The sequence below is a fragment of the Kogia breviceps genome, chromosome 6, assembly GCF_026419965.1.
Source record: "Kogia breviceps isolate mKogBre1 chromosome 6, mKogBre1 haplotype 1, whole genome shotgun sequence".
NCBI lineage: Eukaryota > Metazoa > Chordata > Mammalia > Artiodactyla > Physeteridae > Kogia > Kogia breviceps.
In genome coordinates, this window is record NC_081315.1 from 128,963,768 (window position 1) to 128,991,479 (window position 27,712).

The window sequence follows — 27,712 nt, forward strand, 5'->3', positions numbered from 1 at the left end:
AATTTTAGAAAATGAAGAATGCACAAAATCCAAAGTCAGCAGAAGGAAAGAACTAATAAAGATCAGAGAGGAAATAGAAGAGAGATCCAAAAAAACAAGAGAAAAGATCAATAAAGGCAAGAGCTGCATTTTTGAAGAGATAAACAAAATTGACAAACCTCTAGGCAGGTTCATGAAGAAAAATAGGAGAGAGGACCCAGATAAACAAATTAAGAAATGAAAGAGAAGAAATAACAACTGATACCACCAGAAATAAGAATAAAAAATCCTAAGAGAATCCTATGAACAGTTATATGCCAACAAATTGAACAACCTAGAAGAAACAGACAAATTTTAGAAACATACAGACTGCCAAAACTGAGTCAAGAAGAAATAGATAACTTGAACAGACCAACCTCTAGATGTGAAATAGAACCTATAATTTAAAAAACTGCAAACAATAACCCAGGACTGGATGGCTTCACTGGGGGATTCTACGAAACATAGAAAGAGGGAAAATATATCTGTAATAAAAGCCATTTAAGACAAACTCACAGCCAACATAATACTCAATGGTGAAAAGCTGAAAGCCATCCCACTAAATTCTGGAACAAGATAAGGATGCCCACTCTCACCATTTCTATTCAACATAGTATTGGCAGTCCTAGCCACAGCAATGAGACAAGAAATAAAAAGTATTCAAACCAGAAGGGAAGAGGCAAAATTGTATTTATATGCAGATGACATTATACTCCATATAGAAAACCCTAAAGACTCCACACAAAACTATTAGAGGGGGCTTCCCTGGTGGCGCAGTGGTTGAGAGTCCGCCTGCCAATGCAGAGGACGTGGGTTTGTTCCCCGGTCCGGGAGGATCCCACGTGCCATGGAGCAGCTGGGCCCGTGAGCCATGGCCTCTGAGCCTGCACGTCCGGAGCCTGTGCTCCGCAACGGGAGGGGCCACGACGGTGAGAGGCCCGCGTATGGCAAAACAAAACAAAACAAAACAAAACAAAAAAACTATTAGAGGTTTACCTCCTCCCACAAATACATCAAAAACACATTGACAAGTGGAATGATTCACACAGAACATCTAGTGAATGCTGGCAGAACGGGCAAGAAAACTTCCACATAACCAAGTAAGACAAGAGAATAAAGGAAAAAAGGAGAGAAAGAAAGGAATCCAATAGGACCTGAGCCCCAGGGAGGGAGCTGTGAAGGAGGAAAGTATCAAATAAAATACAAGGGAATCCCCATAAGGTTAACAGCTGAGTTTTCAGCAGTAACTATTCAGGCAAGAAGGAAGTGGCACAATATATTTAAAGAGATGAAAGGGAAAAACCTAGAACAAAGAACACTGTATCCAGTAAGGCTCTCGTTCGATGGAGAAAACAAAATCTTTACAGACAAGCAAAAGCTAAGAGAATTCAGCACCACCAAACTACCTTTACAATAAATGGTAAAGGAACTTCTCTAGGTGGAAAAGAAAAGGTCACAACTAGAAACTAGAAAATTATGAATGAGAAAGCTCACTGGTAAAGGCAAACATACAGTTAAGGTTGGAAATCATCTACACACAAATATGATAGGAAAACCAGAAATTGTGAGCAAAGCAGAGTACAAATGGAGGATATTGGAAGTGGTTTGGAAATTAATTAAGCAACTTAAAACAATCTCATATATATATGGCCTTCTATATCAAAACCTCATGGGAACTGCAAACAGAAAATCTGCAATAGATACACACACAAAAAAGAAAAAGTAATCCAAACACAACAGAAAAGATAGTCATCAAATCACAAGAGAACAAAAGAGGAAGGGAAGAAAAAAAAAACCTACAAAAACAAACCCCAAACTAACAAAATGACAATAAGAACATACATATCGATAATTACCTTAAATGTAAATGGAATAAATGGCCCAACCAAAAGACGGAGACTGGCTGAATAGATACAAAAACAAGACCTATATATACGCAGTCTACAAGAGACACATTTCAGACCTAGGGACTCATACAGACGAAAGTGAGGGGATGGAAAAAGGTATTCCATGCAAATGGAAATCAAAAGAAAGCTGGAGCAGCAATACTCAAATCAGACAAAACAGACTTTAAAGACTGTTAAAAGAGACAAAGAACAATACAACATAAGGATCAAGGGATCAGTATAAGAAAATATAACAGCTGTAAATACATATGCACACAACAGAGAGGAACTCAGTATATGAGGCAAATGTTAACAGCCATAAAAGGAGAAATTGACAGCAGCACAATAGTGGGGGACTTTAACAACCCACTTTCATCAACGGACAGATCATCCAGACAGAAAATCAATAAGGAAACACAGACCTTAAATAACACATTAGACCACATTAGACTTAATTGATATTTACAGAGCTTTCCATCTGAAAGCAGCAGAGTACACGTTCTTCTCAAGTGCACATGGAACATTCTCCTGGATAGAGCACATCTTGGACCACAAATCAAGCCTCGGTAAATTTAAGAAAACTGAAATTATATCAAGCACCTCTTCCAACCACAACATTTTGAGATTAGAAATCACATACAAGAAAAAAAACTGTAAAAAACACAAACGTGGAGACTAAACAATATGTGACTAAACAGCCAATGGACCACTGAAGAATTCTAAGAGGAAATTAAAAAATACCTAGAGAAAAATTACAATGAAAACACAATGATCCAAAACCTGTGGGACACAGCAAAAGCAGTTCTAAGAGGGAAGTTTATAGTGATACAAGCTTATCTCAAGAAACAAGAAAAATTTCAAATATACACCCTAACCTTATACCTAAAACAACTAGAGAAAGACGAGCAAACAAAACCCCAAGTTAGTTGAAGGAAAGAAACCATAAGGATCAGAGCTGAAATAAATGAAACAGAGATGAAGAAAACAACAGCAAAGATCAAAACTAAAAGATGGTTCTGTGAAAAGATAAACAAAACAAATCTTTTGCCAGACTCATCAAGAAAAAAAGGGAGGGGCTTCCCTGGTGGCGCAGTGGTTGAGAGTCCGCCTGCCGATGCAGGGGACACGGGTTCGTGCCCCGGTCTGGGAAGACCCCACATGCTGTGGAGCAGCTGGGCCTGTGAGCCATGGCCGCTGGGCCTGAGCATCCGGAGCCTGTGCTCCACAATGGGAGAGGCCACAACAGTGAGAGGCCCGCGTACCACCACCACCAAAAAAAAGAAAGAATAAAGGGAGAGAACTCAAATCAATAAAATTAGAACTAAAAAAGGAGAAGTTACAATGGACACCATAGAAATACATGAGATCATATGAGACTACTAAAAGCAACTATATGCCAATAAAATGGACAAACTCTGAGAAAGGTCCAATCTCCCGAGACTGAACCAGGAAGAAATAGAAAATATGAACAGACCAATCACAAATACTTAAATTGAAGCGGTGATTAAAAACTCCCCACCAGGGAGCGAGAAGATGGTGGAAGAGTAAGACGCGGGGATCACCTTCCTCCTCACAGAGACATCAGAAATACATCTACACGTGGAACTTCTCCTATAGAACACCCACCGAACGCTGGCAGAAGCCCTCAGACCTCCCAAAAGGCAAGAAACTCCCCACGTACCTGGGTAGGGCAAAAGAAAAAAACAATAAACAGAGACAAAAGAATAGGGACGGGACCTGCACCAGTGGGAGGGAGCCGTAAAGGAGGAAAGATTCCCACACACTAGAAGCCCCTTCGCAGGCGGAGACTGCGGGTGGCAGAGGGGGAAGCTCCGGAGCCGCGGAGGAGAGCGCGGTAAGCGGGTGCGGAGGGCAAAGCAGAGAGATTCCGCAGAGGATCGGGTGCCGATCAGCACTCACCGATCAGCACTCACCAGCCCGAGAGGCTAGTCTGCTCACCCGCCGCGGCGGGCGGGGCTGGGAACTGAGCCTCTGGCGGATCCCAGGGAAAGGTCTGGAGTTGGCAGAGTGAAAACAGCCTGAAGGGGTTAGCGCACCACGGCTGGCCGGGAGGGAGTTCGGGAGAAGTCTGGAGCTGCCGAAGAGGCAAGAGACCTTTTCTTCCCTCTTTACCTCCTGCTGCACAAGGAAAGGGGTTTAAGCGCGCCGCTTAAAGGAGCTCCAGAAACGGGCGCGGAGCTGCCGAAGAGACAAGAGACTTTTTCTTGCCTCTTCGCTTCCTCGGGCGCGAGGAAAGGGAATTAAGGGCACCACATAAAGGAGCTCCAGAAGCGGGCGTGAGCTGCGGCTGTCGACACGGACAGCAGAGACGGGTGTGGGACGCTAGGGTTGCTACTGCCGCCACCAAGAGGCCTGTGTGCCAGCGCAGGTCACTCTCCACACCGCCCCTCCCGGGAGCCTGTGCAGCCCGCCACTGCCGGGGTCCCGGGATCCTGGGACTGCTTCCCCGGGAAAACGCGCGGCGCGCCTCGGGCCGGTGCAGCGTCACGCCGGCCTCTGCCGCCGCGGACTCGCCCCACATCCGTGCCCCCCCCACCCCCGACTGAGTGAGCCAGAGACCACGAATCAGCTGCTCCGTTAACGCTGCTCCTTTGACCCCGCCCTCTCTGAGCGAAGGGCAGACGCCCTCGGACGACCTGCGCGCAGAGGCGGGGCCAGGTCCAGGGCTGAGCCCCAGGAGCTGTGCGAACAAAGAGAGGGGGAGGTCCCTCCCAGCAGCCTCAGAAACAGCGGGTTAAGCTCCACAGTCAGCTTGAAGTGCCCTGCATCTGTGGAAAACCTGAATAGACAGTGAAATATCCCAGGTTGAGGAAGTGGACTTTGGGAGCAAGATATACTATTATTTTCCCCTTTTTTCTTTTTGTGAGTGTGTATGTGGGTGCTGCTGTGTGAGATTTTGTCTGTGTCGCTTTGTTTTCACCATTTGTCCTGGGGTTAGACCGACCATTTTTTTTTTTCCTTTAATAGAAATTTTTCTTCTTAATAATTATTTTGTTATTTTAATAACTGTATTTTACCCTACTTTATTTTGTCTTCTCCCCTTTCTTTCTTCCTTTCTTCTCTCCTTTCTTTCCTATTTCCCTCCTTCCTTCCTTCCTCCCTTCCTTCCTTTATTCCCCCCTTCCTTCCTCCCTTCCTTTCTTCCTCCCTCCCTTCCTTTCTTTATTCCTTCCTTCCTTCCTCCCTTCCTCCCTTCCTTTCTTCCTCCCTCCCTTCCTTTCTTTATTCCCTCCGTCCTTCCTCCCTTCCTTTCTTCCTCCCTCCCTTCCTTTCTTCCTGCCTCCCTTCCTTTCTTTATTCCCTCCTTCCTTCCTCCCTTCCTTTCTTCCTCCCTCCCTTCCTTTCTTCCTTCCTTCCCTCCCTTCCTCCTTTCTTCCTTCCTTTCTTGACATTCTATTTTTTTCTCCCTTTTGTTTTGAGCCGTGTGGATTAAAGGCTCTTGGCACTCCAGCCAGGTGTCAAGGCTGTGTCTCTGAGGTGGGAGAACTAACCTCAGGACACTGGTCCACAAGAGACCTCTCAGCTCCACGTAATATCAAATGGCGAAAATCTCCCAGAGAGCTCCATCTCAACACCAATACCCAGATTCACTCAAGGACCAGCAACGAACAGTGCTGGACACCCTATACTCAACAAAGAGCGAGACAGGTCTACAGCCCCATCCATTAGCAGAGAGGCTGCCTAGAATCACAGTAAGGCTACCGACATCCCCATACACGCCCCCAGACGTGGACCTGCCCACCAGGGAGACGGGATCCAGCCTCATCCACCAGAACAGGGGCACTGGTCCCCCCAACCAGGAAACCTGCTCAACCCACTGAACCAACCTCAGCCACTGGGGACAGCCACCAAAAATAGATAGAAATACGAACCTGCAGCCTGCAAAAGGGAGACCCCAAACACAGTAAGATAAGGAAAATGAGAAAACAGAAAAACACACAGCAGATGAAGGAACAAGATAAAAACACACCAGACCTAACAAATGAAGAGGTAATAGCCAATCTACCTGAAAGAGAATTTAGAATAATGATGGTGAAGATGATGCAAAATCTTGGAAATAGAATAGACAAATTGCAAGAAACAGTTAACAAGGACCTAGAAGAAATAAAGAGGAAGCAAGTAACGATGAGCAACACAATAAAAGAAATGAAAAATACTCTAGATGGGATCAGTAGCAGAATAACTGAGGCAGAAGGACGGATAAGTGACCTGGAAGATAAAATAGTGGAAATAACTACTGCAGAGCAGAAGAAAGAAAAAAGAATGAAAAGAACTGAGGACAGTCTCAGAGATCTCTGGGACAACACTAAACGCACCAACATTCGAATCATAGGGGTCCCAGAAGAAGAAGAGAAAAAGAAAGGGACTGAGAAAATATTTAAAGAGATTATAGTTGAAAACTTCCCTATTATAGGAAAGGAAATAGTCAACCAAGTCCAGGAAGCACAGAGAGTCCCATACAGGATAAACCCAAGGATAAACACACCGAGACACATAATAATCAAACTGTCAAAAATTAAATACAAAGAAAACATATTAAAAGCAGCAAGGGAAAAACAACAAATAACACACAAGGGAATCCCCATAAGGCTAACATCTGATCTTTCAGCAGAAACTCTACAAGCCAGAAGGGAGTGGCAGGACATATTTAAAGTGATGAAGGAACAAAACCTACAACCAAGATTACTCTACCCAGCAAGGATCTCATTCAGATTTGATGGAGAAATTAAAACCTTTACAGACAAGCAAAAGCTGAGAGAGTTCAGCACCACCAAACCAGCTTTACAACAAATGCTAAAGGAACTTCTCTAAGCAAGAAACATAAGAGAAGGAAAAGACCTACAAGAACAACCCGAAACAATTAAGTAAACGGTAATAGGAACTCACATATCAATAATTACCTTAAATGTAAATGGATTAAATGCTCCCACTAAAAGACACAGACTGGCTGAATGGATACAAAAACAGGACCCATATATATGCTGTCTACAAGAGACCCACTTCAGACCTAGGGACACTTACAGGCTGAAAGTGAGGAGATGGAAAAAGATATTCCATGCAAATGGAAATAAGAAGAAAGCTGGAGTAGCAATTCTCATATCAGACAAAATAGACTTTAAAATAAAAACTATTACAAGAGACAAAGAAGGACACTACATAATGATCAAGGGATCGATCCATGAAGAAGATACAACAATTGTAAATATTTATGCACCCAACATAGGACCACCTCAATACATAAGGCAAATACTAACAGCCATAAAAGGGGAAATCGACAGTAACACAATCATAGTAGGGGACTTTAACACCTCACTGTCAACAATGGACAGATCATCCAAAATGAAAATAAATAAGGAAACACAAGCTTTAAATGATACATTATACAAGATGGATTTACTTGATATTTATAGGACATTCCATTCAAAAACAACAGAATACACATTTTTCTCAAGTGCCCATGGAACATTCTCCAGAATAGATCATATCTTGGGTCACAAATCTAGCCTTGGCAAATTTAAGAAAATTGAAATCATATCAAGTATCTTTTCTGACCACAACGCTATGAGACTAGATATCAATTACAGGAAAAGATCTGTAAAAAATACAAACACATGGAGGCTAAACAATACACTACTTAATAACGAAGTGATCACTGAAGAAATCAAAGAGGAAATCAAAAAATACTTAAAAACAAATGACAATGGAGACACGACAACCCAAAACCTATGGGATACAGCAAAAGCAGTTCTAAGAGGGAAGTTTATAGCAATACAATCATACCTTAAGAAATAGGAAGCATCTCGAATAAACAACTTAACATTGCACCTAAAGCAATTAGAGAAGGAAGAACAAAAACCCCCCAAATTTAGCAGAAGGAAAGAAATCATAAAGATCAGATCAGAAATAAATGAAAAAGAAATGAAGGAAACAATAGCAAAGATCAATAAAAGTAAAAGCTGGTTCTTTGAGAAGATAAATAAAATTGATAAACCATTAGCCAGACTCATCAAGAAAAAAAGGGAGAAGACTCAAATCAATAGAATTAGAAATGAAAAAGGAGATGTAACAACTGACTCTGCAGAAATACAAAAGATTATTAGAGATTACTACAAGCAACTCTATGCCAATAAAATGGACAATCTGGAAGAAATGGACAAATTCTTAGAAATGCACAACCTGCCAAGACTGAACCAGGAAGAAATAGAAAATATGAACAGACCAATCACAAGCACTGAAATTGAAACTGTGATTAAAAATCTTCCAACAAACAAAAGCCCAGGACCAGATGGCTTCACAGGCGAATTCTATCAAACATTTAGAGAAGAGCTAACACCTATCCTTCTCAAACTCTTCCAAAATATAGCAGAGGGAGGAACACTCCCAAACTCATTCTATGAGGCCACCATCACCCTGATACCAAAACCGGACAAAGACGTCACAAAGAAAGAAAACTATAGGCCAATATCACTGATGAACATGGATGCAAAAATCCTCAACAAAATACTAGCAAACAGAATCCAACAGCACATTAAAAGGATCATACACCATGATCAAGTGGGGTTTATTCCAGGAATGCAAGGATTCTTCAATATACGCAAATCAATCAACGTGATACACCATATCAACAAACTGAAGGAGAAAAACCATATGATCATCTCAATAGATGCAGAGAAAGCTTTTGACAAAATTCAACACCCATTTATGATAAAAACCCTGCAGAAAGTAGGCATAGAGGGAACTTTCCTCAATATAATAAAGGCAATATATGACAAACCCACAGCCAGCATTGTTCTCAATGGTGAAAAACTGAAACTATTTCCACTAAGATCAGGAACAAGACAAGGTTGCCCACTCTCACCACTCTTATTCAACATAGTTTTGGAAGTTCTAGCCACAGCAATTAGAGAAAATAAAGAAATAAAAGGAATCCAAATAGGAAAAGAAGTAAAGCTGTCACTGTTTGCAGATGACATGATACTATACATAGAGAATACTAAGGATGCTACCAGAAAACTACTAGAACTAATCAATGAATATGGTAAAGTAGCAGGATACAAAATTAATGCACAGAAATCCCTGGCATTCTTATACACTAATGATGAGAAATCTGAGAATGAAATTAAGAAAACACTCCCATTTACCACTGCAACAAAAAGAATAAAATATCTAGGAATAAACCTATCTAAGGAGACAAAAGACTTGTATGCAGAAAACTATAAGACATTGATGAAAGAAATTAAAGATGATACAAATAGGTGGAGAAATATACCATGTTCATGGATTGGAAGAATCAACATAGTGAAAATGACTCTATTACCCAAAGCAATCTACAGATTCAATGCAATCCCTATTAAATTACCACTGGTATTTTTTACAGAACTAGAACAAAGAATTTCACAATATGTATGGAAACACAAAAGACCCCGAATAGCCAAAGCAATCTTGAGAACGAAAAATGGAGCTGGAGGAATCAGGCTCCGTGACTTCAGACTATACTATAAGGCCACAGTAATCAAGACAGTATGGTACTGGCACAAAAACAGAAATATAGATCAATGGAACAGGATAGAAAGCCCAGAGATAAACCCACACACATATGGTCACCTTATCTTTGATAAAGGAGGGAAGGAAACACAGTGGAGAAAAGACAGCCTCTTCAATAAGTGGTGCTGGGAAAACTGGACAGCTACCTGTAGAAGTATGAAATTAGAACACTCCCTAACACCATACACAAAAATAAACTCAAAATGGATTAAAGACCTACATGTAAGGCCAGACACTATAAAACTCTTAGAGGAAAACATAGGCAGAACACTCTATGACATCAATCACAGCAAGATCCTTTTTGACCCATCTCCTAGAGAAATGGAAATAAAAACAAAAATAAACAAATGGGACCTAATGAAACTTAAAAGCTTTTGCACAGCAAAGGATACCATAAACAAGACCAAAAGACAACCCTCAGAATGGGAGAAAATATTTGCAAATGAAGCAACTGACAAAGGATTAATATCCAAAATTTATAAGCAACTCATGCAGCTCAATAACAAAAAAACAAACAACCCAATCCAAAAATGGGCAGAAGAACTAAATAGACATTTCTCCAAAGAAGATATACAGATAGCCAACAAACATATGAAAGAATGCTCAACATCATTAATCATTAGAGAAATGCAAATCAAAACTACAATGAGATATCATCTCACACCGGCCAGATTGGCCATCATCAACAACTCTAGAAACAATAAATGCTGGAGAGGGTGTGGAGAAAAGGGAACACTCTTGCACTGTTGGTGGGAATGTAAAATGATACAGCCACTATGGAGAACAGTATGGAGGTTCCTTTAAAAACTACAAATAGAACTACCATACGACCCCGCAATCCCACTACTGGGCATATACCCTGAGAAAACCATAATTCAAAAAGAGTCATGTTCCAAAATGTTCATTGCAGCTCTATTTACGATAGCCAGGACATGGAAGCAACCTAAGTGTCCATCAACAGATGAATGGATAAAGAAGATGTGGCACATATATACAATGGAATATTACTCAGCCATAAAAGGAAATGAAACTTAGTTATTTGTAATGAGGTGGATAGACCTGGAGTCTGTCATACAGAGTGAAGTAAGCCAGAAGGAGAAAAACAAATACCGTATGCTAACACATATATATGGAATCTAAGAAAGAAAAATGTCATGAAGAGATTAGTGGTAGGACGGGAATAAAACACAGTCCTACTAGAGCATGGACTTGAGGATATGGGGAGGGGGAAGGGTGGGCTGTGACGAAGTGAGAGAGTGGCAGGGACATATACACACTACCAAATGTAAATTAGATAGCTAGCGGGAATCTGCCGCATAGCACAGGGAGATTACCTCTGTGCTTTGTGACCACATAGAGGGGTGGGATAGGGAGGGTGGGAGGGAGGGTGACACAAGAGGGAAGAGATATGGAAACATATGTATATGTATAACTGATTCACTTTGTTGTAAAGGAGAAACTAACACACTACTGTAAAAGTTATACTCAAATAAAGATGTTAAAAAAAAAAAAAGAAAAACGGAGCTGGAGGATGCAGGCTCCCTGACTTCAGACTATACTATAAAGCTACAGTAATCAAGATAGTATGGTACTGGCACAAAAACAGAAATATACATCAATGGAACAGTATAGAAAGCCCAGATAAACCTACCCACCTATGGTCACCTAATCTATGACAAAGGAGACAAGAATATGCAATGGAGAAAAGACAGTCTCTTCAATAAGTGGTGCTGGGAAAGTTGGACAGCTACATGTAAAAGAATGAAATTAGAACACTCCCTAACACCATACACAAAAATAAACTCAAAATGGATTAAAGACCTAAATGTAAGGCTGGACATTATAAAACTCTTAGAGGAAAACATAGGCAGAACACTCTTTGACATGAATCTTAGCAAGATCTTTTCTGACCCACCTCCTAGAGTAATGAAAATAAAAAATAAGTAAATGAGACATAATTAAACTTAAAAGCTTTTGCACAGCAAAGGAAAACATAAGCAAGACAAAAAGACAACCCTCAGAATGGAAGAAAATATTTGCAGATGAAGCTACCAACCAGGGATTAACCTCCAAAATATACAAACAGCTCATGCAGCTCAATATCAAAAAAAACCCCAAACAACCCAATGAAAAAATTGGCAGAAGACCTAAATAGTTCTCCAAAGAAGACAGATGGCCAAAAAACACATAAAAAGATGCTCAACATCACTAATTTTTAGAGAAATGCAAATCAAAACTACAATGAGGTATCACCTCACACCGGTCAGAATGGCCATCATCAAGAAGTCTCCAAACAGTAAATGCTGGAGAGGGTGTGGAGAAAAGGGAAGCCTCCTACACTGTTGCTCGGAATGTAAGTTGGTATGGTCACTATAGAGAACAGTATGGAGGTTCCTTAAAAAACTAAATATAGAATTACCATACGATCCAGCAATCCACTCCTGGGCATATATCCAAAGAAAAGTATGATTTGAAAAGATACATACAACCCAGTGTTCACTGCAACGCTATTTGCAATAGCCAAGACATGAAAGCAACCTAAACTTCCAAGGACAGATGAACAGATAAAGAAGATGTAGTATATATACGTACAATGACTATTACTCAGCCATAAAAAAAGAATGAAATAATGCCATTTGCAGCAACATGGATGGACCTAGACATTATCATACTAAATGAAGTCAGACAAAGACAATATCATATGATGTCACTTATGTGTGAAATGTTAAAAAAAAAAAAAAAAAAAGACAAATGAACTTATTTGCAAAACAGAAACAGAATCACAGACTTTGAAAGCAGACTTGTGATTGCTGGGTGGGGAAACGTGGTGGGGAGGGATAGGAGGGATAAATTAGAAGTTTTGGATTAACAAATACACACCACTATATATAAAATAATCACCAGGGACCTACTGTTTAGCACAGGGAACTCTGCTCAATATTCTATAACTTAAATGGGAAAGGAATTTGAAAAAGAATAGATACACGTATATGTATAACTGAATCACTTTGCTGTACACCTAAAACTAACACAACATTGTTCATCAACTATACTCCAAAATAAAATTTTAAAAAAATCTTTTGTTGTTTTAGCTATCCAGTCTATGGTATTTTTGTTATAGCAGCATGAATGGACTAAGACACCATGTCAGCCCCTTTCTGAACTCTGTGCCTTTATATATGCAATTCTAATTTTCTCAGTCTGTTTTTCTACCCTGCCTCCCTTCCCCACCCTGGTTTTTGTTTTGTTTTGTTTTTGTTTTGCCTCGAATCTCCTACTCTTTCAAGACCGAGTTTAAATGTGACTTCCAAGGAGAAGTCTTTAGGGGCTTTTTAAAGGCGAAGTTAATTGTTAACAATCTGTTATATGACTACTTTCCCAAATGGATAGTAAGCTACAGGACATCAGGGATATTGTCTTATTAATCTTTGTATTCTTAGCACCTGGCTCAGAGTAGGATCTTAATGAATACTGAATGAGTGGAATAATATCTTAACAGCCTGTTAGAAACAGATTTTTGTCTTCCTAATTAAATACAGCCATTTATAATTTTTTTATAGTCATAAAATAATATTTAGGAATATTGAGGTTACTCTGACATTTTTAAGGCCTGGATAAGTGTTTTTTGGATTAAATAAGTATCCAAATGATCAACAACTCCTTAGAAATGACTTTAAAAATATCTTTCTAAGATATCCCATGCTCTTGGATTGGAAGAATTAATACTGTTAAAATGGCCATACTACCCAAAGCGATCTACAGATTTAATGCGATCCATATCAAATTACCCATGACATTTTACACAGAACCAGAAAACTCCCAAAATTCATATGGAATCATAAAAGACCCAGAATTGCCAATGCAATCCTCAGGAAAAAGAACAAAGCAGGAGGTATAACCCTGCCAGACTTCAGACAATACTACAAAGCTATAGTCATCAAAACAGCATGGTACTGGCACAAAAACAGAAATATGGAACAGAATAGAGAGCCCAGAAATAAACCCACATACCTATGGTCAATTAATCTTTGATAAAGAAGGCAAGAATATACAATGGGAAAAGACAGTCTCTTCAGCAAATGATGTTGGCAAAGTAGGACAGCCACATGTAAATCAATGAAATTAGAACACTCCCTCATACCATAGCACCACTATTCACAACAGCCAAGACTAGGAAACAACCTAAATGTCCACTGACAGATGAATGGATAAAGAAGATGTGGTACATATATATAATAGAATACTACTCAGCCATAAAAAAGAACAAAATAATGCCATTTGCAGCAACATGGATGCAACTAGAAATTATCATACTAAGTAAGTCAGAAAGAGAAAGATAAATACCATGTGATATCACTTATATGTGGAATCTAAAATATGACACAAATGAACCTGTCTATGAAACAGAAACAGACTCATGAACATAGAGAACAGACTGGTGGTTGCCAAGGGGTAAAGGGTTGGGGGAGAGATGCAATGGGAGGTTGGGGTTAACGGATGTAAGCTTTTATATGTACAGGAGATAAACAACAAGGTCCTAATGTATAGCATAGAGAACTATACTCAATATCCTATGATAAACCATAATGGAAAAGAATATTTAAAAAAAGAATATATATATATGCCTGAATCACTTTGCTATAGAGCAGAAATTACCACAACATTGTAAATCAAGCATATGTCAATAAAAAAAATTGATCAGAGTAAATTTTTAAAAACTTTCTATAATTCTTTGAGCATATCAAAATTTCTACTTATTTTTCTCTAGATAGAACTAAACATTTAGAAAGCAATTTATAAAGCAGAAACAACTTACTTTATTTCGATCTTGTACAACCAATATTTTTCTAGTATTTTCATCAAATACAGCTCCTGTTGGGGGAGGGAAGATAATTGAGAAATATGAGTTTCATTCACCTCAGACTACTCCCACACTATTACCTGTGGTCATCAAAATCCTACCCATCCCTGAAGGCCTAGTTCAAATAATTACCTCATGCATGAAGAGTTGTAAATTTCTCCAGCAAGAAATCAGTTGCTCAGTTATCTAGGTTCTTACCAATGATGGTTCTAGCATATGCTAAACTCATAGGATAATCATTTGCATCTCCTTCTCTAGATCATCTATTCCTGACAGTATAAACAAATTAAATCTTTCTATCCTTTTTTAGCATTTACTATAGCGTCCAATTTTATTTTATTTAAAAAAAAGTTTTAATTTTGATTTTTATTTTTTAATTTATGGCTGTGTTGGGTCTTCATTGCTGCACGCAGGCTTTCTCTAGTTGTGGCGAGCAGGGGCTACTCTGCTGCGGTGCATGGGCTTCTCATTCTGGTGGCTTCTCTTGTTGCGGAGCATGGGCCCTAGGCACGCAAGCTTCAGTAGTTGTGGCACACGGGCTCAGTAGTTGTGGCTTGCTGGCTCCAGAGCACAAGCTCAGTAGTTGTGGAGCACGGCTTAGTTGCTCCACAGCATGTGGGATCTTCCCAGACCAGGGATCGAACCCGTGTCCCCTGCGTTGGCAGGCAGATTCTTATCCACTGCGCCACCAGGGAAGCCCCCAATTTTATTTTATTTTTTTAAAATAAAGTTTTATTAAAGTATAGTTGCTTTACAATGTTGTGTTAGTTTCTACTGTACAGCAAAATGAATCAGCTATACGTATACATATATCCCCCTTTTTTGGATTTCCTTCCCATTTAGGTCACCAAAGAGCACTGAGTAGAGTTCCCTGTGTTATACAGTAGGTTCTCATTAGTTATCTATGTTTATGCTAGTATCAATCGTGTATATGTGTCAGTCCCAATCTCCCAATTCATCCCCCCCCCCCCCACCGCTTCCTCCTTTGGTGTCTGTATGTTTGTTCTCTATGTCTGAGTCTCTATTTCTGTTCTGCAAATAAGATCATCTATTAGTGTCCAATTTTAAATGCCTAAAAAGATTTACTGAATCAATGAATTGACTTTTCCATTCTCATTTTTATTCCTTGAATCACTATGTATAAACATGGGTTGTGCTCCCTGATGATCCAAATCTCTAATATCTCAATATTCAGTTCAAGACCTCCTCCTTAAAGCACTTAAATTTCTTTACCATGTTATGTACACAATGTTATAACTTACCAATATATTGCTTTGGAATATATTTAAGTTCTAGTCCATTGCTTTCATTTATTCATTCATAATATACATTGCCCTGTGTACTAGGCATTTTACTAGATGTTAGGGACTCAAAAATAAGGGGTTTTTTTCTCTCTTTGGGTAAGCCTAGGTCAAAAATACAAATGACACTAGTGATTTGTATTAGGTTCCTTTAAATGCTATAATTTTAAAATTATTTGTATTTACATAATGTGGGAAGATACTGTTAAAAAACATATTTTCCACTTATTCATCCATTCTTTTAATATTAACCGAGCTCCTATATATACTACATATAGGTTCTATGTACAGCATATTAATTAAGGTCCTATTATGCATCAGGTATTTTTCTGGGTGCTAGGGATATAGTGGTGAACGAAACAAAATTCCCCATTGTTATGGGGTTCGTGTTCTGGTGTGTGTTTGAGGAGGTGACAAATAAATCAAAAATTAATTACACAGGACATGCGATGGTGATAAATGCTATGTAAAGGTAAAATATAGTAGGGAATAGATACGTGCAACACACGGAAGAACAATGTTCTCTGAAATTAAAACACTACATTTTAGTATTTCAAAGCCAAGAAGGAAAACCACAAAGTGAGATATAATTTAATGTTGGATTCTATTAGAAAATATAAACTGTAATTTAATTGGACTTTACAAGGGATAGAATGCCAGGAAAACCTATTCTTAAATTTTAATAATTTGTGGCTGCTCCGATTGAACTTTTTCCTAATTCACTATAAACACGAGCCAAAATCAGCACTGCTAAACACACTGTGAGCGACCCCTGTTGGTCACAACATAAAAGTTAAATAAACCCAAAGAGATCAGGGATTAAAGAGAGGTTATTATTATATTACGATTAGTCAGGTACTGCACTAAGTGCCTTGGGTGCATTATCTCAGCTGTTCCTCATAATAATCCTGTGAGTGGTATAATTTTGAGTGCCCAAGTTCACACAGCCCTAAAACTGATGTCCTGTCTGGGTCCCAAGCAGGCATTCTTCTCACTGTGCGACACTGCCCCTTCACCACACTACAGCTGCCTTTTCGGAGGGCTGACATTGCCAGCTTTAGATCTACCCAACCATTCACCTGAGAAATATGTATTGAGCACCTGCTTTATACCAGACACTGTGTTTAGCCTGAGGATATAATGGTAAACAAGACAGATAAAATACCTGCCTTCGGGGAGTTTATATTATTGTGGGGTCGATTAAGTATATGACATCATTTCAAACTGTGATAAGTACTATGAAGAAAAACAGAGGATAAAGGGACAAAGGACGATGGGACTGGCAGGTGGGAGGACTCTATTTTATGCAGTCAGGTCAGGAGCTTTCCTGAGGAGATATTTCAGCTCTAAAGAGCTCAATAAACAAAGCCCCGGGCAAGAGCACTGCAGGAAGAGGAGCCAGTAGGTTTAAAGGCTCTGAGGCAGATAAAAGCTTGCTGCGTGAAGAACAGAAAGACAGCCATAGCTCACTCCATTCCAGTGTACGGGAGGAAAGATTATTTTTCCTCTACCCACTTAGGTTCTGTGTCTGGGACCTGTGATTGAACTGACAAAATACAGATAAATGGATAAGAAGTATATAAATTTGATTTGATGTTAATAATTTTATGTGGCCTGAGTAGGGGTGAACTTCGGAGAAAGAAGTGAAGATCCCCCCCCAAAGTGTTAGACCCAGGGGCTTATGTTCCATTTTAAGAAAGAGGGATAAATTGTGCAGAAATGACAAGAGGAAAAGGAGTGTGGGCTAAGGAAGGTAAACTGTGAAAAAGTGACTCGGAACTATACGGGGAACTAACAGAATATAATGGCTGTTTTCACAAGGTTTGCACAGATTCACCTCTGTGCCAACTCCCCGGCTCCAGTGACAAGAACGTTCTCCTCTTCATGGTAGAAGAAATTTATACCCTGCTTTAGGCAGGGTATAAATTTGGGGTGGCGGGCTGTGTGTGACTCCCTCCACCAGCTACGCCTTCTGCAGCTTATCAACAAGTGTCAGCTATCTTCTCTTCACCTAAAAACTCTGTACCTTCCCAGAAGAATTCCTTACACCACCTCCTGATCCCAACAGCCACTTCAAATCCTAGCTGGCCTTCAAGACTCTCATCAAGTTTCCGACCTCTCATTCCCTGAACTCCTGTGGCATGTCTTAGCTCTAATACACCATACTGTACTTGGTTATAAACAAGTTCTCCATAGGCTACTCTTTATGCATATATTACCAATTCTGTAGTACTAACTGGAAACTCTGGTTTGAAAGTCTGTACCAATGAATTGATAATAATCTCTGTCTTTCCCACGAAGTGTGAGGCTGCCATCAAATTTTCAAGTGGTCTTTTGAAGTAGAGCTGAATGGGAAGTTGCTGAATTGCCTCTACTTGCTAGAGGGGAGTGAGACCGTGGACAGAGAAAACATTAGAAATCCTTGAACAACTCCTTTCAAAGACTTCAAAGATGCAAACTACCTTTAAAAACTCTTGTAAATTATATAAAGGCAAATAATACTATTATTAATAAATTACTAATAATACATATTACTGCTTTAACTCATAGTAAATCATAAGGATTCTTTCCCAGTTTTGTTTTTTTGGAAATCTGGTTTTCTTAACCCTGGTTCTCAAAGGGTAGTCCTAGGGCCAGCATCAACACTAGGAGCTGTAGCAGCAGAGCACTTATGAGAAAAAGCAATTCTCAGGCCCCACCCCAGACCAACTGAATTAGAAACTCTTGGGGCTGGGGCCCAGCAATCTGTTTTAACAAGCCCTCCCGGTGATTCTGATGCACTCTCTACAATGTGAGAACTCCTGTCTTCACCTAAAGCAAGTCCTCTCTCAAGACTGTCTCTGAAGCTAACCAGTGACTTCAAAATTCTGTATTTAAATTATGCTATTTTAAAACAACTGTTTGGGATAATGACTTAATGTAAATGTCTCTAAGAAGTAATGTTCAAATCACTGAAAAACTGGTTTGCTTTGCCTTAAATTCAACTTAAAAGTTATCTTTTATTTTACTAAATCACATAATTAGTACTAATATGTTTTACCATAATGAAATGAATCTATTCCCTGATCCCAATTCATTGTTACTATTTCAGTAGTGAAGTTCACATATCCATGAAAAACATGTTCAAACATATCCTTTGGAAAACTAAACTTGTTTGTTCGCTGTGCTGCCCTCTGCTGATTAATAAGGCAAACTTCATCTATTTAAAGTATCACTACTAGCTGCAGTTCCAAGGAGGACAATCATTTAATCAGCTTATTCATTCCACATGAACCAACTACTGGCTCATCTGTAAGAAGAAACTGGGTGAACCTTTAAAAAGTTAATTGTGATTAACATTAATCTGAAACAGACCTGCAACTCCCACTTGATGTGTAGCATATCCTGGTAATCTGCTGGGCCCCTCTCCCAGCCACAGAGTCAGCGTGGATGAGTCCGATTCCGCGTGGTGAAAGCAGAAGCCCAGGGAAGCAGCAGGGGCAATAAACCGACTTTGGAGGATGGGAATGTGCAGCCATACTGCTACTCTACCTTCTGATCTCCATTTCTGTATTGCAGCTGAAACGCAGAAGATAAACCTCTGTAAATATTTTCCAGTGAGAGGAGTGGAATAAAGTAAAACTCATCTCTGGGTGTCACCTCCTCCAGGAAGCCAAGTTTAAGCCCCACTTCCCTTACTAGTTAGCTCTCTTTGGGGGAAGGCGGGCGGCACGGGGGAATCGCAAAATGTACTGTTCATATACATCAGCAGCACATAAACTACGACGTTTTATTATAATTATACATGATTTTTCCACCAGACTGAATTCCTTGAAAATAAAGTCAATTTAGTGATGATCTTTATACATCACCTGACACAATACCTGGCACATAATTGGTGCTCAATAATTGTATTAGAATGAACAAATAAACTGATTTAAATAAAACACCGTTTCATTGTTGTTCCTTTTAACAATCTTGGTTTTCATCTTTATAAATGACTATTATGGGCTTTTATTTACTCTTCCTTTAAAAGTCCTGTCTCTCATATATATATATGTGTGTGTGTGTATATATATATATATATATATATATATATATATACACACACACACATATATATCTTTGGTTTATACATTTCAAGGTGAAAAATATAACTTTGTTAAGTAATGTATAGTAGTGCTAGAAAATTTTCAAAATAAAGTACAAAGAAATCAAAACTTCACATTAGAACACTGATAAATTTTAAATCGACATGTTTTGCATGAATATAATTTTGGAATTGACATACCATATATAATTTATAACATTTTTTACTACATATTATAAACGTTTTGCTATGCCATTAAAATTCGTTAATGAACACACATTTTTAATGACTGTGTAATTTTCCTCATATAGGTATACCATAAGCTACTTAACTGACCTCCTACTTTTGGACATTTAGATTGTTTCTAACTTTCCTTTATTACAAATTATACCATGACAAACATTAAAATAGATTTTCAGTCTTTGACTTTAAATTCTCTTACTTTATTACTTGAGATTGAGCCAGGGAAAAAAGATGCTAACATTTATATGGCCCTTACTAAATTCCAGACATTTTAGATACACTGTTTCATTAAGTTCTCACATCATGAAAGGCAGGTATTATCACCCCTAATTTATGGGTGAAGAAATGAATACTTCCACAGTTTTAGAAAAACTTTTCAATCACTTTCTCCATCCACCATCGAGATCTTTACAATAATCCTGTAAAGTGTGTGTGGAGAGAGGCGGAAAGACTTGATTATTTAATGGTTAGATTCCTTTCCCTCCTCTTCTATGGCCTCTGCAGTAAGCATCTCCTGGTTAAGGACCATCTTTCTCTGCCTTTTTGAAGTCAGTGTGCCTAACACAGTGACAGACAATGTGGGAGCCTTAATTTAATAGACCTTTTGATTTGGGGCTGTGGTGCCCCTTCAGATCCTTCTCACATCAATCCTTCTCTGATTAAATCTTTTTAAAAACCGACATAGAATTACATAAAGTGAAATGCATAAATCTTAAGTGAACATTTGATGAGTTTTGACCTATGCATACATCTGTGCCACCCACACTCCAGTCAAGATTATAGAACATTTCTATCACCCCAGAAAGTTCCCGTGTCCTCCTTCCCAATCATTCCAATCAAACAAAAAAGCTGAAGTTCTACAAGTATAGTCACTTGTTTCCTATTTTTTATCTTTACACTCTGGCTTGGAGAATCTGTCCACTACTGCTGCTTCAGCTAACAACTATGCAAGGGTGTTGCCTAGTCCTGACCTCAGTGAACACTGAATTTTTCTGCTCTTCAGCTGCTCACATCTTCTGAAGGCTGCTGCCTCAAACTTCACACCTATATTCAAAACTGATTTCTACACCAGCCACCTTAGTTTTGCTTACAGGCATTTTTCGGGCTCCAATGCTCAAAGCCTAAGAATCCTTTCTAAAATGCTTTCTTTCTTCTCTTTTTCACTAATAAACTTTCATGCTTTTTCCTCCTCTTTCCCTCATCCCTCTGCTCAGACCCAACCCTCAAAGTGAGCTCACAAGACCACCTCTGACAATAAGCTTTCCTCCCGTGCTTTCCAAATGTGAACCTAAGGACCACGTTCTGGTAGATTTACTAGAACTTACTACACATTGCCCGATGACACCTGTTGCTGTTTTTCTAATCCTAATTCATATTTTGTGCATTTGCAACCCTCCAGGTTAACATGAGATTAGGCACTGGGGCTCATTTCCTATTCAATGCCTGGCTTGTCTAAAGTCTCACAGCTAGTGAGTCGGCACAGCAAGAACCAGAACCAGTGTTATTTCCCCACTGATGCAGATATTTGTGAAGCTTAGCAACATATTACCTCTTCATCCATCTAACTTTAGTTATCAATAACAGGAACAGTAAAAGAACAGACTTCACGTGTAAGGGTGCAAAACAACTATTGCTAACACATTATAGGAAATCAGTTCCATTTACTTGAAAAGAAAGCATACATTTAGACTTCCTACCAGGCTTTCTTCTCAGATTATTTTAAGGTTCTTTTTATAGGCAATATCATTCACTTTTGTGAATGATAACAAAAAAACCCAGCAGTAGCTCTTATAAGTGCAGCCAAGAACAAATTCTAGAGCCAGGGGAAGTTAATCTGGCTCTTAGTACCATCATCTTTGAAATGGGGATAATAATAGTACCTACCTAACAGGTTATGAGGATTAAATAAATCAATACTTTTGAATTTCTTAAAACAGTGTCTAGCACTTAGTAAGTACAAAAGAACTTATCAAAAGGATATAAAAGAATATGGTACTTCAGAGTTCATAAATTAGTTTCATGTAATTTATCTTTGATTACCACATCTATCCAGTAAAGTAGGTAGAGTGGGCATTAATGAACAACCTAAGAGGCAAATATTTTCAGTGCTGATTTTCCTAACGCCTGGTTAAGCATGTGGCAGAACCTGGGACTTCAAACCTGGATGTGTGACTCCAAATCCAACCCACTTTCTGCTTTGCCTTCCTGACTGAGGTAGTGCTTTAATCACTGACAAGTAACAAGTGTGTACAATAAATACCTGTGTCTACCCACACATACGTGCACATATTAGAGGATGAACATTTGATTCTCGTACTGTTAACACTGTTGTAGTTAGCAGCTGTTCCCAAGGAGAGAAAACAAGGTGAAGAGGTAAACAATTTACAACTGAGGATGGTTGAAGATGAAAACGACTAGCTCAGTTATTTCCATAGATGCTCACTTGCCATATTGCTCCATAGGATAAAGATTACTTTCAATTTCCTCGTAGTGTGAGAGGATGAGTTTCCATGCTGTGCTTTGATTATAAGGACCCTCAGGGGCAGTGTGAAAAACAGGCTGCTCCGCCAAATCACGGGCTCTCAAAGTGAAGGCTCCTCCATCCAAGCTACCTTTCTTATCACTGGACTCAAGGTTCAAAGAGAGTGGCGAGTTTTCCCACTGGAGGCTGAAACCACTCACCAATTTCCCCGGTGAATCACGAAAGGCTTGTTACTAAGGAAACGCAAACTCTAGTTCTCGGCGCCACAGCTCCTGACCCAACTTGTGCACAAATACGACCACTCAGAACTTTTCTGGCCCACTCACTGTCCACCACCTGTACTAGAAAGTGCTACGGTTCTGCCTTGGGCAAAGTGTCCGGCGAAACGAAGGGTCGGTAAGTGATAGTAAACGAGAGCGTAATAATATCAACAAATATTTACTGAGCGTTAAATAACGTGGCAGATACCGTGCGAGGCACTTCATATGCATTATGCAAATTCTCAGCCATCCCATGAGCTCCTATTACCTGGTTTTACGGATGAGAAAACGGTGGTTTACAGAACTTGCCCAAGATCACACACTAGAAAGATGACCAGAAACAAGGGCTGCCGATCCCAAAGTCTGAGCTCGTCACCATTTCACCCAACCGCCTCAGAGACCTCCCAGCCAAGGGCACAAGAAAGAAAGGCAGAAAACCGCTGCGGGTCACGCACGCCCTCTCTCCTTCCCTCAGGCGCGACTCGGGGGTGGGGGCCGCGGTTACTTCCTTAGAAAGGCAAGGGAGCCTCGGACCAGGCGCACTTGCCCTGCAAGGCCCTCTGGAAGGCGGCCGGGTCCAGGCGGTGCACTGCGTCCAGCCGCGCCAGGCGCACGGAGACGCCCCCGAATCTGTCAAGCTCGCCTCGCAGCTCGCCGGCTCCGGACGGGGCGCCCCGAGCGCTACCCGGGCCGCCCGAGGCCCCGCGGGACCCTGCAAAGAGCACTGCGCGGCGGGCCCGTGCCAGCACCACACGCCAGCAGTCCCAGCTCCGTAACTGCGGCATCTCCGCGCCGGCCCTCGTGGCCCACGCGGACGCTCCCAAATCACGCCGCCGGTGAGTGACGGCACTACCTTAAGTTTTAGAAGAGTGTCACCCACCCATTCTCAGAGTTGAGCAGCGGTCTGCAGCGCTAGGTAGAGGAGACGGCGAAGTCCGGTCGACCGGCTCCTCTCAAGAATTTGCCCGGCTCAAAGAAAGCGACAGAAACTTTCCCACCACTCCCCCTCCCTCCTCTGTTCCCCCCACCCCCACCTCAGTTTAATTCAACAGACATTTTGTTCAGGGACAGGGAAGGAGGCGGGGATACGAAAAAGTCCTGTTTTTCAGGAATTTACAATCTAAATGAGGGTTCCGTCCACCTAATCCGTCTTCTTTGACGAAAGTCAGAACGTCTTCCACCTCTTCAACGACAGCGGATTCTGAAGACGCTATGTTCTCCCCCTCTTGCTGCGCTCCACTCAGGGGATTACGGCGCGGGACGGAGCCTCGCTGGTTTCTGCCCCGGAAGTTTTTCTCTCGGCGGAGCGAGCACGTTGAGCCGGCTTTGCCGCTGCTTCTCTCGGGCTGCCTTCCGATCATGTCGTCCAAGAAGAACAGAAAACGGCTGAACCAAAGCGCCGGGAATGGTTCGCCCTCGGCCTCCGCTGCTTCCTTTTCTGCGGGGGCCACAGCTTCTGCCGTGGCGGCCGGGGCTCTGGTGGTGATCAACTTCTTAGAAAAGGGTAAAGAGTTCTGAGAGGGATACCCGAGGCCGAGGGGGCGCCGCCTGAGAGGACGAAAACCTAGCGATTCTGCCTTGAGGTGTAAAGGTTTTTAAAAAGTTGGGTGAGGCAGAGGTGTTTGAGAGGCACAAAAGTATGTAAGACACTCGAAGCCGCGCCTGCACTAGAGAAGTTGGGCAGAAATGACTTAGTGGCTAAGTCAAGCTCTTTTGTAAATTGGTTTGAATTTCTAAGTTGCGCTTGAAACAAACGGCTTTGCCTTATTTAAGGTTAACGGCGTATTTAACTGCGAAGTCGCTCGTCTCTAGCCATAACTGTATACTTATACTAAAAAACTGAAAGCCCAGTTCACTACCGCTGCCAGTACGTCCTTACTAAGAGACGTTAATGTGCCTTTAAAACTGAAAGGTGGCTTTTTTCCTACTACACGGGATCTGGTATTTAATTAAACAGCTGTTAAGTGCGCACGGGTGCTAGCAGGATCTTGGGTATTTCACGTATGTATCTCATTTATTCTGCGCAGAGCTTTGGGAGATGGATACTGTATTATTATGCTCATTTTACAGAGAAAGAAAAGTTAACGCGATTCCCCCTTCCCCTTCTCCCCAGGTTATACAGGTCCTAACTACAGAGGCTTTTTTTGAGTCCAGATGTATTTGACTCTAAAGCCATGGATGGACCTAGATCACAGCAACCTTGACTTGGGAGAACGGATTTAAGTGAAAAGCATTGAGTTGGTAAAAGCTTTTAGCAGGCGTGATGTTTTGTAGATTTGAAAAAGGGATCAGATTAACCTAGTGGCAAGATTTTTATTTATGTCTAGTGCAGACCCTAAAGACAATCTTCCAGTTAACATAGTATTTTCAGGCTTTTGGGGGAATCGGAGGAAAACTTGTTCTGTTGGGCATATTCAGTCTCTCAGCTGCATCCTTCCCATTGACATTTAAGCCTACCGATTTCCTTTTCATCTTTAAACAAAAGCTCCACACTTCTTATCACCACCCTCCACTGCAAGACTTCTTAAGAGGGGTCCCTGCCTCCTCATCTCTCAATTACTCCGTTGCCTATTCCTATTTGACATCCACCTCATTATTCCGTGGAAACTGCCTGTGCCCTGGTCACTGATGATCTCCACGTTGTTAAATCCAATGGATGGTTTTTCATTACTTACTTTACTTGACCCCTCAGCAGCTTTTGGTATTGTCAGCCATTTCCATCTTCTTGAAACACTTTATTTCTTGATTTATGTGTCATCAGAATCTCCGAGTTTTTCTCCCTCCTTTGGTTGGTAGTTCATCAGTTCCTTTTGCAGGCTCACCCTCTTCCACCTAGCCGTCAAATGTAGAAGTTCCTTATTTCTTAGTCCTAAACCCTCTTTTTCTCTCTATAAATCTTCTTTCTTGGCAAGTTCATCCAATGCCCAGCGTTTCCTTCCCATTTACCTTTATTATTTTCAGATTTGTATTTGTAATTTAGATTGTTCTGAGTCTTGATTTAATTAGATCAATGCTTCTCAAACTCCATAGGGAAGGTTTAAAAATTTACAACACGTCACAGATCAGCACTGTTGTAAAATATGATAAAAGTAAATTATTGGAAAAATAAGGGAAATTTTTATTAGATTCAACAGATATAAAATTACTCTGTCAAATTGCAATAAAAGCTTCTAAATGCGTATTCTCTTTTTTAAATTTTTTTATTTTTTCCGGTACGCGGGCCTCTCACTGTTGTGGCCTCTCTCGTTGCGGAGCACAGGCTCCGGACACGCAGACTCAACGGCCATGGCTCACGGGCCCAGCCTCTCCGCGGCATGTGGGATCTTCCTGGACTGGTGCACGAACCCGCGTCCGCATCGGCAGGCGGACTCTCAACAACTGCGCCACCAGAAGCCCCTCTCATATTTTGTACTTACCTCATCATGAACAGTATCAGATAGTTTGTGGACCACACTTTTTTTTTTAATTGAATATAGTTGATGAACAGTATTAGTTTCAGGTGTAAGTCATAGTGATTCACTTTTAAATACATTAGGAAATGATCACCTTGATAAAGTCTAGTAACCAACCGTCTGTCACCAAAGTAATTTCAGTATTGACTATATTCCTTATGCTGTACATTACTTCTCTGTGACTTATTTACTTTATAACTGGAAGTCTGTACCTCTTAATCACCTTCCCCTATTTGCCCAGCCCTCCCACCCTCTTCCCATCTAGCAAATATCCCTTTGTTCTTTGTATCTATGAGTCTGTTTCTGTTTGTTTTGTTTTTTAGATTCCACATATAAGTGAAATCATATGATATTGATCTTTCTCTGACTTATTTCACTTGGCATAATACCCTCTAGATCCATCCATGTTGTTGCAAATGGGAAGATTTCATTCTTTTTTATGGCTGAGTAATATTTCATAGTAATATATATGTATAAAAGTTATTTTATGTATTTTGGATATTAACCCCTTATTGGATATATCATTTGCAGATATCTTCTCTCATTCAGTAGGCTGTCTTTTTGTTTCGTTGATGGTTTCCTTCACTGTGCAAAAGCTTTATAGTTTGATGTAGTCTCATTTATTTATTTTTGTTTTTGTTGCCCTTGCCTCAGGAGACAGATCCAAAAAATACTGCTAAGACCAACTTCAAAGAGTTTACTGTATATATTTTCTTCTAGGAGTTTTATGGTTTCACGTCTTATATTTAAAGTCTTTAATCCATTTTGAGTTTATTTTGTACATGGTGTAAGAAAGTGATCCAGTTTGATTCTTTTGCATGTAGCTGTCCAGTTTTCCCAACACTTTTGATTGAAGAAGCTCTCTTTTGCCCATTTTATATTCTTGCCTCTTTTGACATCGATTAATTTCCCCTATAGGTGTGGTTCATTTCTGAGCTCTCTATTCTGTTCAGTTGATCTATGTGTCTGTTTTTGTGCCATTAACATACTGTTCTAACTACTCTAATTACTTTGCAGTATAGTTTGAAATCAGGGAGCATGCTACCTCCAGCTTTGTTCTTTCTCAAGACTGCTGTAGCTACTCCAGTTCCATACGGATTTTAGGATCATTAGTTCTAGTTCTGTGGAAAATGCCATTAGTGTTTTGATAGGGATTGCATTGAATCTGTAGATTGCTTTAGGTGGTAGTATAGACATTTGAACAATATTGGTTCTTCCAATCTGTGAGCACAGTATATCTTTCCATTTATTTGTGTCTTCAGTTTCTTTCATCAGAGTCTTACAGTTTTCCAAGTACAAGTCTTTCACCCCCTTGGTTAAATTTATTTGATGCAGTTGTAAATGGGATCGTTTTCTTAATTTGCGGTCCATACTTTGAATATAGCACTGTGCTATACCTCTTCTTTTGGACTTTTCAAAGATACTTCAGGACTGACTTCCTGAAGTCATATTTCCTCCAACAAAACAAATGAGCTCTGTTCAGTCTTTCTCATTGTAAAATTCAGAAATCTAAGATTCCTTCATGACACCACTCTCTTACATCTCACATTATCCAGTCCACCACCAATTGCTGT

At 40.2% G+C, this 27,712-nt stretch overlaps 2 protein-coding genes across 18 annotated transcripts in view; one reads left to right on the forward strand and one right to left on the reverse strand.

The window, feature by feature from the left end:
• NUDT6 (nudix hydrolase 6) overlaps positions 1-23,540 on the reverse strand; it is a 49,166-nt gene extending 25,626 nt beyond the window's left edge. For 13 of the 15 annotated variants that reach the window (XM_067036631.1, XM_067036630.1, XM_067036628.1 and 10 more), the window contains exons 1-3: positions 23,234-23,492; positions 18,987-19,190; positions 14,287-14,342 (exon numbers count right to left, since the gene is read on the reverse strand). In XM_067036631.1, coding sequence (XP_066892732.1) covers positions 14,287-14,342; positions 18,987-19,190; positions 23,234-23,471 — 498 coding nt within the window. In that variant the 5' untranslated portion in view covers positions 23,472-23,492. Of the gene's footprint in view, positions 1-14,286; positions 14,343-18,986; positions 19,191-22,387 lie in introns of all 15 variants that reach the window. The other 2 variants (XM_067036634.1, XM_067036633.1) reach the window with 2 other exon arrangements.
• A 440-nt stretch (positions 23,541-23,980) lies between these two features.
• The window catches only part of AFG2A (AFG2 AAA ATPase homolog A), a 335,245-nt gene continuing 331,513 nt past the window's right edge, over positions 23,981-27,712 (forward strand). For 2 of the 3 annotated variants that reach the window (XM_059066777.2, XM_067036617.1), the window contains exon 1: positions 23,981-24,190. In XM_059066777.2, coding sequence (XP_058922760.1) covers positions 24,046-24,190 — 145 coding nt within the window. In that variant the 5' untranslated portion in view covers positions 23,981-24,045. The remainder of the gene's footprint in view (positions 24,191-27,712) is intronic. The other variant, XM_059066775.2, reaches the window with a different exon arrangement.